The 14,482-nt window shown below is 42.3% G+C and overlaps 1 protein-coding gene across 12 annotated transcripts in view; it reads right to left on the minus strand.

Moving 5' to 3' along the window:
- Window positions 1-14,482, minus strand: part of DGKI (diacylglycerol kinase iota) — a 479,729-nt gene that overhangs the window by 304,281 nt on the left and 160,966 nt on the right. For 11 of the 12 annotated variants that reach the window (XR_006268612.1, XM_043463812.1, XM_043463811.1 and 8 more), the window contains exon 2: window positions 3,058-3,166. The exons of the other annotated variant lie outside the window; for it this stretch is intronic. Coding sequence is in view for 9 of the 11 variants with exons in the window: in XM_043463812.1 (XP_043319747.1) it covers window positions 3,058-3,166 (109 nt within the window). In the remaining 2 variants the exon portion in view is untranslated. The remainder of the gene's footprint in view (window positions 1-3,057; window positions 3,167-14,482) is intronic. 12 annotated transcript variants of the gene reach the window in all.

A 14,482-nucleotide genomic window follows, 5' to 3' on the forward strand; every position in this document is an offset into this window, starting at 1 on the left:
GGTTGCTGTCTGGCTTCAGCAATATTAGCCCACAATTATGGGGTTTTTCAGAATCACATCTTATAACTCCTTCCACATAAGATCTCTAAATAAGCCCTGAGATAAGAGTGTCTTCAGAGAAGGCTTTCAGTTTTCCCTCCACTGTTAAACATCCCCAGAGTGTTTCCTGTCACCGTGACAATTCATCAGGCCACCAAGATGAAGTGACCACAGTTGAAGGGGCTGAAAGATGAAGGATCAGCTACTCACAACGCAGCCTTACTTCCTACTCACTCTTTCCGAACCATGTACTGGAGCCTCCCACCACCAGCCAAAAATACCATTCTGATGAAATATTAGAGCACAGACCTCTTTACAGTAATCAGAAAAATAACACCTCCTAGTCAAGCTTTGGTTCAGGAAGGAAATTTTTCCTAAAAGCATTTTCTGGTAACTCTTTCCAGCATTAAACAGGGATGGAGTGTCCTTCCTCACACCCCTATGACACTCTTTGAATCCCACTATGCTTGGGGTCACTGCCCATATTTTAGTGTCAATGTCTTTTCTGCATTCCAAGCTTCTTCAAAGCAGAAACCATATCTTCCTCACCCAGAATCCCAAGGAACCAACACAGGTTCCAGAACAAAGCAGTTACTCATCAAACGGTGATGGATCAATGAATTCATCAATGACTCAATTTCTGAATAAATAAACCTACCGGCTGCACAGTTTACAGGAACTTTGACACTCACAGCCCCATTTGATCTTAACAACAGCCCTGAAGTCCCCCCGAGGGAGAGGTCACCATTGTTCCCATCTATAGATGAGGATCCTGAGGCTGAAAGAAATCAAGTGACTTGACTAATGTCACAGAGAAATGATTTAATGGATATGTGTGTGTACACTCAGTCATGTCTGACTCTTGCAACCCCATGGACTGTAGCCCACCAGGCTCCTCTGTCCATGGGATTCTCCAGGCAAGAATACTGGAGTGGGGTGCCATTTCCGATTCCAGGGGATCTTCCTGATCCAAGGATCGAACCCGTGTCTCCTGCACTGGAGGCAGATTCTTTACCACTGAGCCACCTGGGAAGGCTGATTTAATGGACGTTTCTATCTAAATGGCATAAACTCTCTTTCATTAGGATCTTGCATCTCAAACAGAATCCCATGACTTTGGATCAGAGGATTGGGAACATCGTGAATAATAAACTAACATTTTGGGGTCCCTGATTCTTAACACACTCTCATCGTTGGTCTGTGTATATCCCTTTTAAAATTGAACTTATCTGTTTGCTTATGCATTTAATTCTTTTAAATTATGTCAGCACTGGTGCCAATATATTCTACACTCTTAACTGTTTAAGAGTTTATTAAATGACTGTCCTGGAATAAAGAGAAACTTAGAGGAGGGCAAGAGTCTTCCCAAATACCAACTCAACATACAGAGGAGTGACCTGAACACTCTAACTGACTTAAATTCAGACTGCAATCTTCAAGTGAATAGCTTTCGTAGATGTCTTTTAGATAAAACATTAAAATCAGCTAATACAAACAGCGGACCCCATCAAGGAAGAACATTTCATTTCAATCAGATTCAGTCTTTTGTCAGGTACTTCATGTATTGCATACATTGGTGTGTGTCCAGGATATAAAATAAGGATGTTAGTAAGTGCATTCTTGGGGAAGAGGGAGAAATATTACAGTATTAAATGATACTAAGTTACGGCATGTGTGCTAAAAACGAAACTTAGTTTACAAACTCCTCTCCTCTCTGGCACCCTGCCCTGGTCTTTCTTATGGGAGGAAGAGAAGGTGGATTATTCCCTCTGTTCAACTCAACCAGAAATGCTAGACAAGATTCATCGAGACCAGACTGGAATAGTCTCAGAGCAGTCCTCCTCTAGCTTCATATTGCTTCTAACATTCCTTCAGGAAGGGAGAGGCCTTTCAGTCCATAGCTGTGTTTTAACCAAGAACCTGACTCACCGAAGACTCTCAACAAATGTATTCTAATTGACTTAAGAAATTCACACTGTAATCTTCAGTTTAACAGTTTTTGTAGATGTCTTTTAGATAAAACCTTAAAATCAGGTAATATACAGCAGATACAAACTATTATATAAAAGAATAGATAAACAACAAGGTCCTACTGCATAGCTCAGGGAACTATACCCAATATCCTGTGAAAAACGGTAACAGAAAAGACTATGAAAGAGAATATATACATATGTATAACTGAGTCACTTTGCCACACAGCAGTAACTGGGCTTCCCCAGTGGCTCAGTGGTAAAGATTCCACCTGCCGAGGCAGGAGACACAGGTTCAGTCCCTGGGTCAGGAAGATTCCCCTGGAAAGGGAAATGGCAACCCACTCCAGTATTCTTGCCTGGGAAATCCCATTAACAGAGGAGCCTGGCAGGCTACAGTCCATGGGGTTGCAAAGAGTCAGACAAGACTTAGTGACTAAATAATAATAACAAAGTATAAATGAACACAACATTGTAAACAAACTACACTTCAATAAAATAAATTTTTAAAAAATCAGCTAATATACCTACCCCACTGACACAGACCTATTACCTTTGGGTTAGGAGAGGAAACATAGCAAACAGCAGGACACGGAGTGCCTGGAACGTAAAGTGAGGTCATCCTCTCTCAGAAAAAATGAAAAGGAAAGAAAAGCACCAAAAAAGAAAAAGGCAGCCTGAGCTAAGAAATCAAGCTTGGACTTCATGATTTAGTCTCTAAAGGGTAAACTCTATTCATCGCCAACTTGGCAGGCAGGGACCAATGAAGCATGTGCGCAGAAGTATTTTTTATTTCACAGCTGCAATCGCAGGCAATAGCACTTAAAAGGATTCCTGAAGTTTTTAGCCTAGTCTTCAATGTGTCTAACTTTATAAACGGAGCTATGTTCCTGGAAATCTGAAAATGGAGCTGGGGCTTAGACACTCAAAGATGGGTCAGTGAACAATATGGAAAATGATCAAGTCTTGTCGGAGCTACAGGAATCCTGAGGAGGAGAAAGACACACAGGCAGTGGAATGACGTTTACATGAAAACGCCGACACCTACGCTCCAGTCCAGAGTCGCTCTGGGCTCCTTCGCTGGACCGTTTGCAACAGGAAGGCTGAGGGGATGCGCAGGAGCCAAGTGCTGCAGGCCTGCCCGAGAGATTGCTTTCCTGCAGCAAGAAGAAAACAAAAAACAAAAAACAAAAACCAACATCAGAAGGTAATACAGAGCTGAAAATTTCCCGTGGGGTAGAAACGATGCCTGAGTTAGTCTGGCACGTGTGAAAACCTTTGCAAATGTACTGGAATCTCTAAAGTACATGGTAAGAACCGAGGGTGGCAGGTCTCAAAAGACAGGAAGATTGAGGGGGCCGCCTTAGGGACATTCAGGGGAGATAGCAGAATGCAGGTCTCTGTGTTTGCAGAAAAAGACCTAAGACTGAGGTGGTCACAGTTCTTGGACAATTTTAAAGCTGCCAGAGACTAAAAGCAAGTAAAGCAGGCTCATGAGGTCTTTGATTAAAATCCCTCCATTTCCCAGCAAAGAGCTCTCCAAGCTGGTTACCACCCCCAAGTTCACTGTTACACATCTCAAGAATATCCTCCCTTGCCCTTGCAGAGGATGTCTACAGTTGACTTGAGGTTCTAAGCGGGAAAAGACTGATTCGTATCCTGGAAATCACACAATGCAAGACCAATAATTTATCAAAGTCTGGGGTAAGAAAATTCCAAAACATGTTGGTTGGATTTTAGGTTTGTTGAGTGGAACATCACAGAATTCGGGTCAGAAAGGAGGGATGGAATCAGGAGAGGTTGAGAAAGTCAAGACTGACCTAGACAAAGATAAGATGTAAGAGGAGTTGCTTAAGCAAGCAAACGTGCCTGTTGCTGAGCAAAGGGGAGGGAGGAGATAAGGGCAGAGTGGAGAGAATGAGGACAGCAAGATAAAGGAAGAAAGCAGGGATCACCCATGGAGAGCTTGTGGTTCCATTATGAATAATAGAAGGCCAATTTCTGAACAGCTCCATCAGAAATGTCAGACAATGGTCTCGAGCTTAAACAGGAGTACTGATCTGTGGCTTAACTAAGTGACTCCCTGGAAGGGAGAGGAGCAGTCCTCCCTGGGAGTGTCCATGCGTGCTCTGAGAACAACCTGAATTAGAATAAGGGGTGCCTTGTGATGCTGCAGCTCTGAGTCCTGAGTCTGGGGTGGGCTCGGGGCAGGGGTGAGGAGGGCAGGAACCCGAGCTTCCACATGCTTCCCAGGTGCTTCTTTCTGTCTCTAAAGGCTTCACACTGCTCTACGGGAGTGTGGAAGGATTTTCATCTAAAATGGAACTAGACGCTATGAAATGGAGAATCTCCCACATGTGCCCTCAGGCAAACAAAACAGAAGCGCTAAGAGACTGATTTCCAGTAAATGCCTGATTTCCAGGAGACAGAAGCTTACCCCTCCAACACAGATCATCTGCCAAGAATCTCTCCCCACCCTCAAGCCAATGAACCTGCCGCTTAGAGTCTGTCTGGACTCTCACCTCTCTGCTCTCTTTGACCATAAGGACAGTGCATCGCAGACTATCAGGAGACTTGCCCAGCTTGCTACAGTTTGCGTGTCCCACACTGCACGTCCTCTGCTGAGCGTGTGTGTGCTCAACTGCTTCAGTTGTGTCTGACTCTTTGCGACCCCATGGACTGTAGCCCACCCAGGCTCCTCTGTCCATGGGATTCTCCAGGCATGAATACTGGAGCGGGCTGCTGTGCACCCCCTTCAGGGGATCTTCTGACCTGAGGATGGAACCCGTGCCTCCTGCATCTCCTGGTGTATCGCAGGCAGATTCTTTACCAATGAGCCACCCAGGGAAGCCCCACTTCCCCTGCTATTGCTACATAAACTCAATATCTGGTCATTCAAGCTTGTTTCAGTTCACTTCTTTATTTAGGTGGACAGAACAAGTAACTTTGGGCAGGTGAGGGGCACTAAATACCCCATGCCTGTCCAGGAGGAGGAAATCAGCAACCACTTAATTGCCCACTTGACCCCCCATAGCTCCCTGCAGCCTGTCTCATGAGACGTGAACAAGACAGGAGGAACCTGCCATCTCTGACACTGGACCTGCAGATGCACCAAGTCCCCAGGGAGGCCCAGATCCTCATCCAGAGGAGCAAGGCAACACACCGACAGCAAGATGGGATCCCATCACAGCCCAGCAGAATCTTGCTGGACTCTGGATGACAGATGGTCTCCCTGGACTGTTCACTGACCTCTGCAAGCTCCACCCAGTCACGTCATTTGTAAAGGTGAGCAAGATGAACAGCAGCCCCCAAACCCAAGGAAAGGCTGAGTAGAATCCAGAAAAGCCAGTCAGTCATCAACGATCCAGTATGTCTGAGAGTTCAGCCAGTGACCAGCCTTCTTCACCCATCCTTCTTCATCTCCTTCTTCCCCTCACTCCATTATGCACTTCATTTTGTTGAGCCATAAGGAAAGAACACTGCAAGACTCTTCTTCTTCTCCTTCCCCTTACCCCTCGTTCTTCTCCTTCCTTTTCCTCTTTTTCTCTTATATTCCTACACAGGAAGTCCCAGAAGCACTGGACAGGTCTTCAGTAGTTGAAGGTGATCATATCAAGCTTGCCAGCAGCCTGCCTGCATTCAGAAGCTCCCACTGGGCAGCAAGGAATGTACTTGCTTTACCTAAGCCCCCAAACCAGTCATCACACGTATGTAGGCCTTTAACGAAGACAGTCAGATGACACAATATTTTTTCCCTCACTTTCATCAAAGCAAATAAGGAATAACATCAATTTTGGGCCCTGACTCCAAAGTATATTCCATTTTCTTGAGCCAGAAGAAAAGAATATTAGAAGACTATTATATGGTGAGCCTTTACTTCCTCCCCCAGGCATTTTTTCCTCCAGCTGAGTTCAAAGAACTTCTTTAGCATTTTTCATTAGGACTTCTCTCTGATTTACCCTGTATAGTGATTCTGAATCACAGTTTTTATCACAAGAAAGTCTGATCTCTGTGGAGTCAACATCTACAGGTTCCACTTTTGATTCCCTAACAGTTATCACAATCTAAATTTAAATGTTCTAGCAAAAAAAAAAAAAAATGGTGCCTAAACACAAAGTCCTAGGACAGCTGAAGAATTCCTAAATTTCAGGTGAATGAGAAAAACACAGATCCTTCATTTTTTCATGAATAGCCACAGAGAGTTGTGATCAGAAAATAGAAAGAAGAGAGGAAACAAAATTTTATTATCACAGAGGAAACCACAGGACAAATGAGCTTAACTCATCAGAAGCTGGAGACTGACCCCCAAAACCTGACTATACTTGCTAATGAGGACTGCCATCAAATTGCTCAGACAGTGAAATTAGGATGCAAGGAATACATATGTCTCTAGAAGAGCAATGTGGTTATAAGGTAAGAGACATACTAACATTTAACCCTGGACGCGTGGATGCATGTCTGCTCAATCATCTGACTCTTTGCAACCCCATGGACTGCAGACCACCAGGCTCCTCTATCCACGGGATTTCCCAGGCAAGAATACTGGCATGGGTTGGCATTTCCTTCTCCAGGGGGCTTTCTGGACCCAGGGATCGAACCCATGTCTCCTGCACTGGCAGGCAGATTCTTTACTACCGTGCCACCTGGGAAGCCCTAATCCCAGATAAGCCCAGCAATGAAATCTCAGTCAAATCACACTCTCACCCAGCCTGTGAATACAAATGATTAAGGCCTTTTGTTGATTATTCCCCATTGTGGATGCAAATTTAAGGTTGGCTTTTTTGTAACATTAATAGAAGAAAATTGTATATCTACCACACATATAAACATTAATTAGGGGGGAAATAAATAAGAAACTTCAAAGTGGCTGCCAGTTTGTAACTGTAAATGGGCCTCACAAAAGGATATTACATAAGAGAGAGAACAGGAAAAATATAGAGAGGTAATAAAGGGGGTAGGAGGTAACTTCTGATTATAGCTTCCCATTCTTCTAAATAACCATGGGACAAAGTCTTCTTTTCCAATACTTCATACATGTATACACACTTTGTTCCAAAATAAGAAAGCAATTTCATTATTTCTCAGACCTCAAATAACATTAGTATAAGTTATTTTTCTATTTGGATTCATCTTGGTTGCAAAAGATGACATTTAAGAATCTGATATGTGTTGAGGGGGTTTATGTTGCAGTTTACTACAATTAAAAAAAAAACAAAAACTCAATGGAGTTTCAACTTTCATTCTTTCCTCCTGCTCAGAATCCTTCCAAACCCACAGTAAGTAAAACCATGAAATGCCAATGATTCTTTCTATTAATTTTACAACAATACTTTGTCAGGCGATGACTATAATGGCAAAAGAGTCTTTGAAAAGGAGGAGTGTGATATTAATGGTAATACAGATACAAAACCAAAATGTTCTAAAATGCAGTTTCAGGCACACAAAGACACAGTTGAGGTCAGTTACCTGCCATGAAAGACCGTGAACATATTTAAAGTACAAAAATCATCATACATTTTAAATAGCATTCTATTATTTCCTTCACTTCATTCAATAAGACTATAAACTCCTAAAGGACAGGGCTCAATTCATCTACTAATCTTATTATATTCTAGCCTGGGGTAGACACAGCATATATTCAATAAATGCTTTCTGAGTTAATGAATGAACTTGACCAAGAAGCTAAGCCAAACAGCTTGCTGATTAGATCAAGCAATGAGAAATCTGATTAGAATGATTTGAATTATATCCCAGGCCTTCCATTTCAGTGATATTCTTTCCTGAGAGAGCCAAAAATCCCTCAAAGAAGCTCTTTAAAGATAAAGGCAACAAGAGGGAGAATCCAGTGTTAAGAAGCCTAAGAGTCCTCAAAATGGCTTTGGGATCAACATTAAAATGGAATCTTTGGCTACAGCATTTGTAAAGGGCATATGATAGTCAGTATTTTTTAATGCAAATTATCGAAATAAACATGCAGCGTGTACTCTTCATAAAGAGAAAGGATCTTTTTTTTAATTTATGGGAAACATATAAGTGGTTACTGGGCCAGAATCCTTTCTAATTATCCATTCTGCAAATTTCTCTCAGTTCAGGTTGGTTCTCCTGTTTCTCCAGGTTGATGTGGCTCCCAGAATCGATCCATCCCCCTCTTGCGAACTCCCTGTCCAAGTGATGCTACCTGTGGGGACAGAACGAGGAGCCCAACTGCTGGGAGGAGAAGTGCCAAAGAGTTAGGAGGTCTCCTTAGCCAGGAAGTCTCTTAAGACAGGCAACTTTCACACTAGAGATTGGTGGACTCATGTCCTTGTTCTAGAAAAGGAAACAGCTGCCTCACAAGTTATTCTGTACCTTGGTTTAATTCCCCAAGTACCTCAAGCAAAATCTTAATTATGGTACCTGTTGGTTCTTTTCCCTCCATTAATTGCACTAACTTTGCCTGTGTTCACAGCAGCCCACAGTGCTTCTTGGTTGATCCAGACAAACTGCCTGTCATGTTAAGGGGAATCTACTCAACAAAAAAAATTGTCTCAAACCCACACAAATTCCAAATACCTTACCAGAGATTTATGTAGAGGAAAAAACTGTGTAATTATTTGAGCCTAAACCTTAATTCATTTTAATATGAAAAGAGTATTTTTTGACCATCTTAACATCTATTAACATTTTCAGGAATATAATTATTACTGAAACAAAGGTTGGGTTTAGGTACCTAAGGGTTGAAAGGCCTTCAGGAAATCACCACTGGTGTTGAATCTTCAACATGTTATACATGGATGACTCTACACTGGTACCTGTTACTTTCACAGTGATTCTCAACCTTTGCCTACAGTGGGACTTGGAGAACCAGCCTATTTAAAGGCCTTCCAGGTATTCCTAACATGAACTGTGAGTTGAGAACTACTGTTCTATATAAATATGCATGCATCTGACCACTTCATTATGTCTGCTAATGTGACTAAGCCCTAGCATTTATATACTGAAAAACATTTATTCATTCACCAGTGTATTTACTATTGAATGTCTACTTCATACCAACCACTGTTCTAGATGTTTAAGATACATGAATGAAATAAGCACACATAAACCGTTGCCTTTGTGAAGCTTCTAGCAGGAAATGTATTTTTGCCATGCACTGCTTCATTTTACATTCCTTATATATCCCTCATGAGGCAGGTACTTTTATTATCCCCTAATTTACAATTAAAAAAAATTATAGCACAGAATGGTTGAGCTATGTGCCCAAGATCACACAAATGGGAAGAGGTTCAAGTGAGATTTGAATCCAGGCATCTTACTTAACCATGAACATACTTAACCATTACCCAAACCCACACTTTTGTGAAACGGTGACGGCACACACTTACACAGCAAAGGAGACGTATGATACAATCAGCCTCTTGCCACGCTACTTCTGTAATTGCTGCAATTAAAAGTGTCTGATCTCCACAACAAGAATGCAAGCTTTCAGAAAGAGGCCGATTAGAGAGGCATTCGATCACACGGGTTGAGAACACACCCTACCTCACCCGTCACCAAGGTGTGTGACCTCTCTTAGCCTTTCCTTATATTTCAAATCAGAACAATGTTATCCAACTCAGAGAGTAGCTCTGGCCATTTTCTGAAATGTGCGGGATGCCTGGCACATGACAAGCACAATAAATAGTCACGGCTATTACCGGGCTCGCGTACATATCAGCCACCCTCACAAGCATCCAGCCAAGACAAGGTATATGGTAAATCTCTGAATAAATATGTGCTTTTTATTCGATTGCTCTCAAATATTCCAAGTTCCCTGGACACTGCTGTTCCTTCGATAAACATTTAACAAGCTTCCATTATGTGTCAGGTAGTTCAAAGGGGTTATTCAAACAGATTCTTCTTCCAGTCATCGTAAATAATTCCACAGTTGCCAAAGGAATGAATCACTTTTCTCCCCTGACTTGCCTAACTGCCTAGAGCAAAATTAAGAAGCACCACACACTCCCCTCAGACAAATTTACCAACATATTAAAAAAATGCAATCCAAATGCATGGGAAGTATTTAACGATATTCATGTAAATGATTGCAATACCAAAAAGGCAACTGTTTGTTTGTTTAATCTGTAAAGCAGACTGGCTGCTAAATGCCCCTGGGAACTTGGGAACCCACTGTTAGGATCTACTTCCCCAGCCTAGTTTATCACCAGCACATTTCTAAAGCATGCTGGCATGGGGTTGGTGTGCAATGCGGCAATGATGTGGACATGAGGCAACATTTCTTAACTTGGATTCTCTCAGGAGTTAATGACATTCTTCTCCTTAAAATATCAGTTGAGATTATCCCTGGGATGGATAAAAAGTAATCATACTATTTGGGGTTGAATTGTGTTCCCGCATCAAATTCAACTGATGAAGGCCTAATCCCCAGGACACACCAGAATGGGACTTTAATTGGAGAGAAGGTTGTTACAGCGATAATCGAGTTAAAGGAGGGAATTAGAGTGGGCCCTAATCCAATACGACTGGGGTCCTTATGGAAGAGACGATTTGGATAAATACACACATAAGGAGAACACCATGTGAAAATAAAGGCAGAGATCCAGGGATGTGTGTATGAGCCAAAGAAGGCCAAGAATTGCCAGAAAACCACAGCACCTAGAGGAGCAAGGCCTGGACCACATTCTCCCTCACAGCCTCAGAAGGAATCAACCAGCTGATCTTAAACTTTCAGCCTCCAGAACTGTGAAACAATAAACTCCTATTGTTTAAAACAGTGTTTGGTACTTTGTTAATGACAGCTCTAGCAAATATACATGCTTCAATAGCAAATGCACTTCAAAGCTAGAGCCACAATCCTGATTTAGCATGACAGGGTTTTTCAGTTCAGTTCAGTCGCTCAGTCGTGTCCGACTCTTTGCGACCCCATGGACTGCAGCACGCCAGGCCTCCCTGTCCATCGCCAGCTCCTGGAGTTTACTCAAACTCATGTCTATTGAGTCGGTGATGCCATCCAACCATCTCATCCTCTCGTTCCTTTCTCCTCCCACCTTCAATCTTTCCTAGCATCAGGGTCTTTTCAAATGAGTCAGCTCTTCACATCAGGTGGCCAAAGTATTAGAGTTTCAGCTTCAGCATCAGTTCTTCCAATGAACATTCAGGACTGATTTCCTTTAGGATGGACTGGTTGGATCTCCTTTCAGTCCAAGGGACTCTCAAGAGTCTTCTCCAACACCACAGTTCAAAAGCATCAATTCTTCGGCACTCAGCTTTCTTTATAGTCCAACTCTCACATCCATACATGACTACTGGAAAAACCATAGCCTTGACTAGACAGACCTTTGTTGGCAAAGTAATGTCTCTGCTTTTTAATATGTTGTCTAGGTTGGTCATAACTTTTCTTCCAAGGAGGAAGCATCTTTTTATTTCATGGCTGCAGTTACCATCTGCAGTGATTTTGGAGCCCAATAAAATAAAATCTGCCACTGTTTCCACTGTTTCTCCATCATCTATTTGCCATGAAGTGATGGGACCGGATGCCATGATCTTAGTTTTCTGAATGTTGAGCTTTAAGCCAACTTTTTCACTCTCCTTTTTCACTTTCATCAAGAGGCTTTTTAGTTCCTCTTCACTTTCTGCCATAAGGGTGGTGTCATCTGCATATCTGAGGTTATTGATATTTCTCCCAGCAATCTTGATTCCAGCTTGTTCTTCATCCAGTCTAGCATTTCTCATGATGTACTCTGCATATAAGTTAAATAAGCAGGGTGACAATATACAGCCTTGACATACTCCTTTCTGGATTTGGAACCAGTCTGTTATTCCATGTCCAGTTCTTGCTTCCTGATCTGCATACAGATTTCTCAGGCGGCAGGTCAGGTGGTCTGGTATTCCCATCTCTTTCAGAATTTTCCACTGTTTATTGTGATCCACACAGTCAAAGGCTTTGGAGAAGTCAACTCCAAAATGTTGACTTCTGTCCCCATGAAATGTTGAGTACCTTTTATTCATAATTCTACCCTTCAGAAACTAATAACACTTCAGAAACATACTCCTATGAAAAATCAGTGTTAAGAACAACAGTCTCACACAAATAGTGAGCATCTAATAAAGTTCTATTTGATTCAATAATGAAGAATGGAGGAGACAAATGCAAAAACCAAGTCTGTATAAGAAACTGGGTATGACAAACTATTTATAATAATCAGGAAGGAAGTGCCTATAAAGACGTCTAAATCTGCTATAACAGTAGATAACTTTCTACAGGTTAATAAGACCTTAGCCCCTGTGACATTAACCCCTCTTTGGTCTATAAAATCATGACACATCAGCTTTTCACAGGTCAACCTCTAACTTTTTATGGGAATATCAACTGCCAGCACCTCTATCATTTGTGGATAATTAATCAAATATACAGAGACAACAAAAATATAATATCCAAGAATACCAGGTAAGAGTCAGTTACTAAGAAACAAGGTTTACTTCTTTTGGAGCAGGCCAGTTAGAATATGCTCTAGTAAAATAACATTTTAAAAAATCAAACAATAACCTTTTCCATTGTCAGAATTTAGGATAATTTTATTTTCCCTACTCATGATTCAAACTACAAATTAGAATTTGTTGTGTTGTTGGTACTCCCCTGATGGCTCAGTGGTAAAGAATCTGGCTGCAGAGCAGGAGACATGGGTTCAATCCCTGGATCAGGAAGATCCCCTGGAGAAGGAAACAACAGCCGGCTTCAATATTCTTGCCTAGGAAATCCCATGGAGAGAGGAGCCCGGCAGGCTACTCATGGTTTAAAGTATTAATTAGAATTTGTTTTGTAGCTTTATATATGTCTGGAATAATTTGAAAAAATCTCATAAGATACATGATCTTATTCTCCAAACAACAACAATAATAGCAATCTGCTAGATACCCAGTATGCCTTGGACATTATTTTAACCATTTTCTCTGAGGCTGGAAACAGATGTTTGCAAGTTTACTAGAGAGGCTGCTGGGGAATGAGAGCAGCAGGACTGGCAAAGTAAGAAGCTGAACTGTGATGCAATTATGACAGAAACTTCAATGATCTCACATACCAATATGGAGCTGGGATGCCCTTCAGAGCTGTCCCAATTTCAGGCAGGGACATGACTTTGAACCTCCACATCAATCAGTCTTTGGGTACAGGCAGGCCCCTGGCCAAGCATAACACGGTCCAGAGACTCTCTTACGTTGGGGCAATGCCTGGGGAGGGGCTCAGCTGGAGACTCTCAGCAGCCAGTGCTTCTGGAAGCTGGAAAACTAAGCACCTTCGTCCTAAGAAGGCGTGTGGGCAGCAACCCACAACGTCCACCACACACCTCTCTAATACTCAAGACAAACTAGGAAATGGATCATTTTATTATCCCTATTTTACTGATGGAACAACTAACATGAGAAAGTTTAAGGAAATTATAAAAGCCATCCAGCTCAGAAGTAATGAGGCCAAGACAAAAGCCCAGATGTCTGGCTCCAACAGCTCCACCCATCTGTATTCCCTCTGAAAGGGAGGAGGGAAGAGAAGGAAAGGCATAGCAGGAGAGAGAGGGATGGACAGGATGGTACAGGGGTTGGGCAGGCAGTGGCATGAAGCGACCCATGAGATGCTCTGGTGTGTGGAGGGCAGAAGGGCATTTTAAGGACACAGTCTGATGTCCAAACGGAAGTTGAACTGCTGTCATGGAAATGCCCCCTCCTATGTATTTCCCACCTGCTCTTATATCTTCAGGAAAGGGAAACTCTACTCCTGGCTTAAAGGCAGTTGGGTTTTATGAATGTGAAAACTGAATAAGAGGCTGAATTTTACATCTAGGTCAATGAATACAGAATAGACTGCCTACTGGGATAGAAAGCTAATCCGAAATTGAACAAATTTAGAAAAAGCATGAGCCTGGGAACAGAAATAACCTTACGAATGTAAGCCCTTTGGGAAACCACAGAATTTAGGGGAAAGAATTTAGATTTCCATAGGGTTCTTCCCAGTAAAACTAGCAACAGGAATTGTTTATCTTTAGAGCCTCCCCCTCCCTGTTTCCAGGCTAGGACACTTTCCGACTGCCTTCAGTTCCTCGTCACTCCCGGCACCTTTGCTGCTTCCACCACAATCTTGTTCAGCTGGTGATGTCACTGAGAAAATAACACAACACAGCTTCGTTAACTGAAAACAGTTTAGGATATGTCCCTAAGAAGGAGGTCAGCAAGAGACCCGTCTTGTCTAAGCTATGGTTTTTCCAGTACTCATGTACGGATGCGTCAGTTGGACCATTAAGAAAACTGAGCTCTAAAGAATTGATGCTTTTGAACTGTGGTGCTGGAGAAGACTCGTGAGAGTCCCTTGGACTGCAAGGAGATCCAACCAGTCCATCCTAAAGGAAATCAGTCCCGAATATTCATTGGAAGGACTGATGCTAAAGCTGAAGCTCCAATACTTTGGCCATCTGATGTGAAGAGCCAACTCATTTGAAAAGACCCTG

The sequence above is a fragment of the Cervus canadensis genome, chromosome 3, assembly GCF_019320065.1.
Source record: "Cervus canadensis isolate Bull #8, Minnesota chromosome 3, ASM1932006v1, whole genome shotgun sequence".
Lineage (NCBI taxonomy): Eukaryota > Metazoa > Chordata > Mammalia > Artiodactyla > Cervidae > Cervus > Cervus canadensis.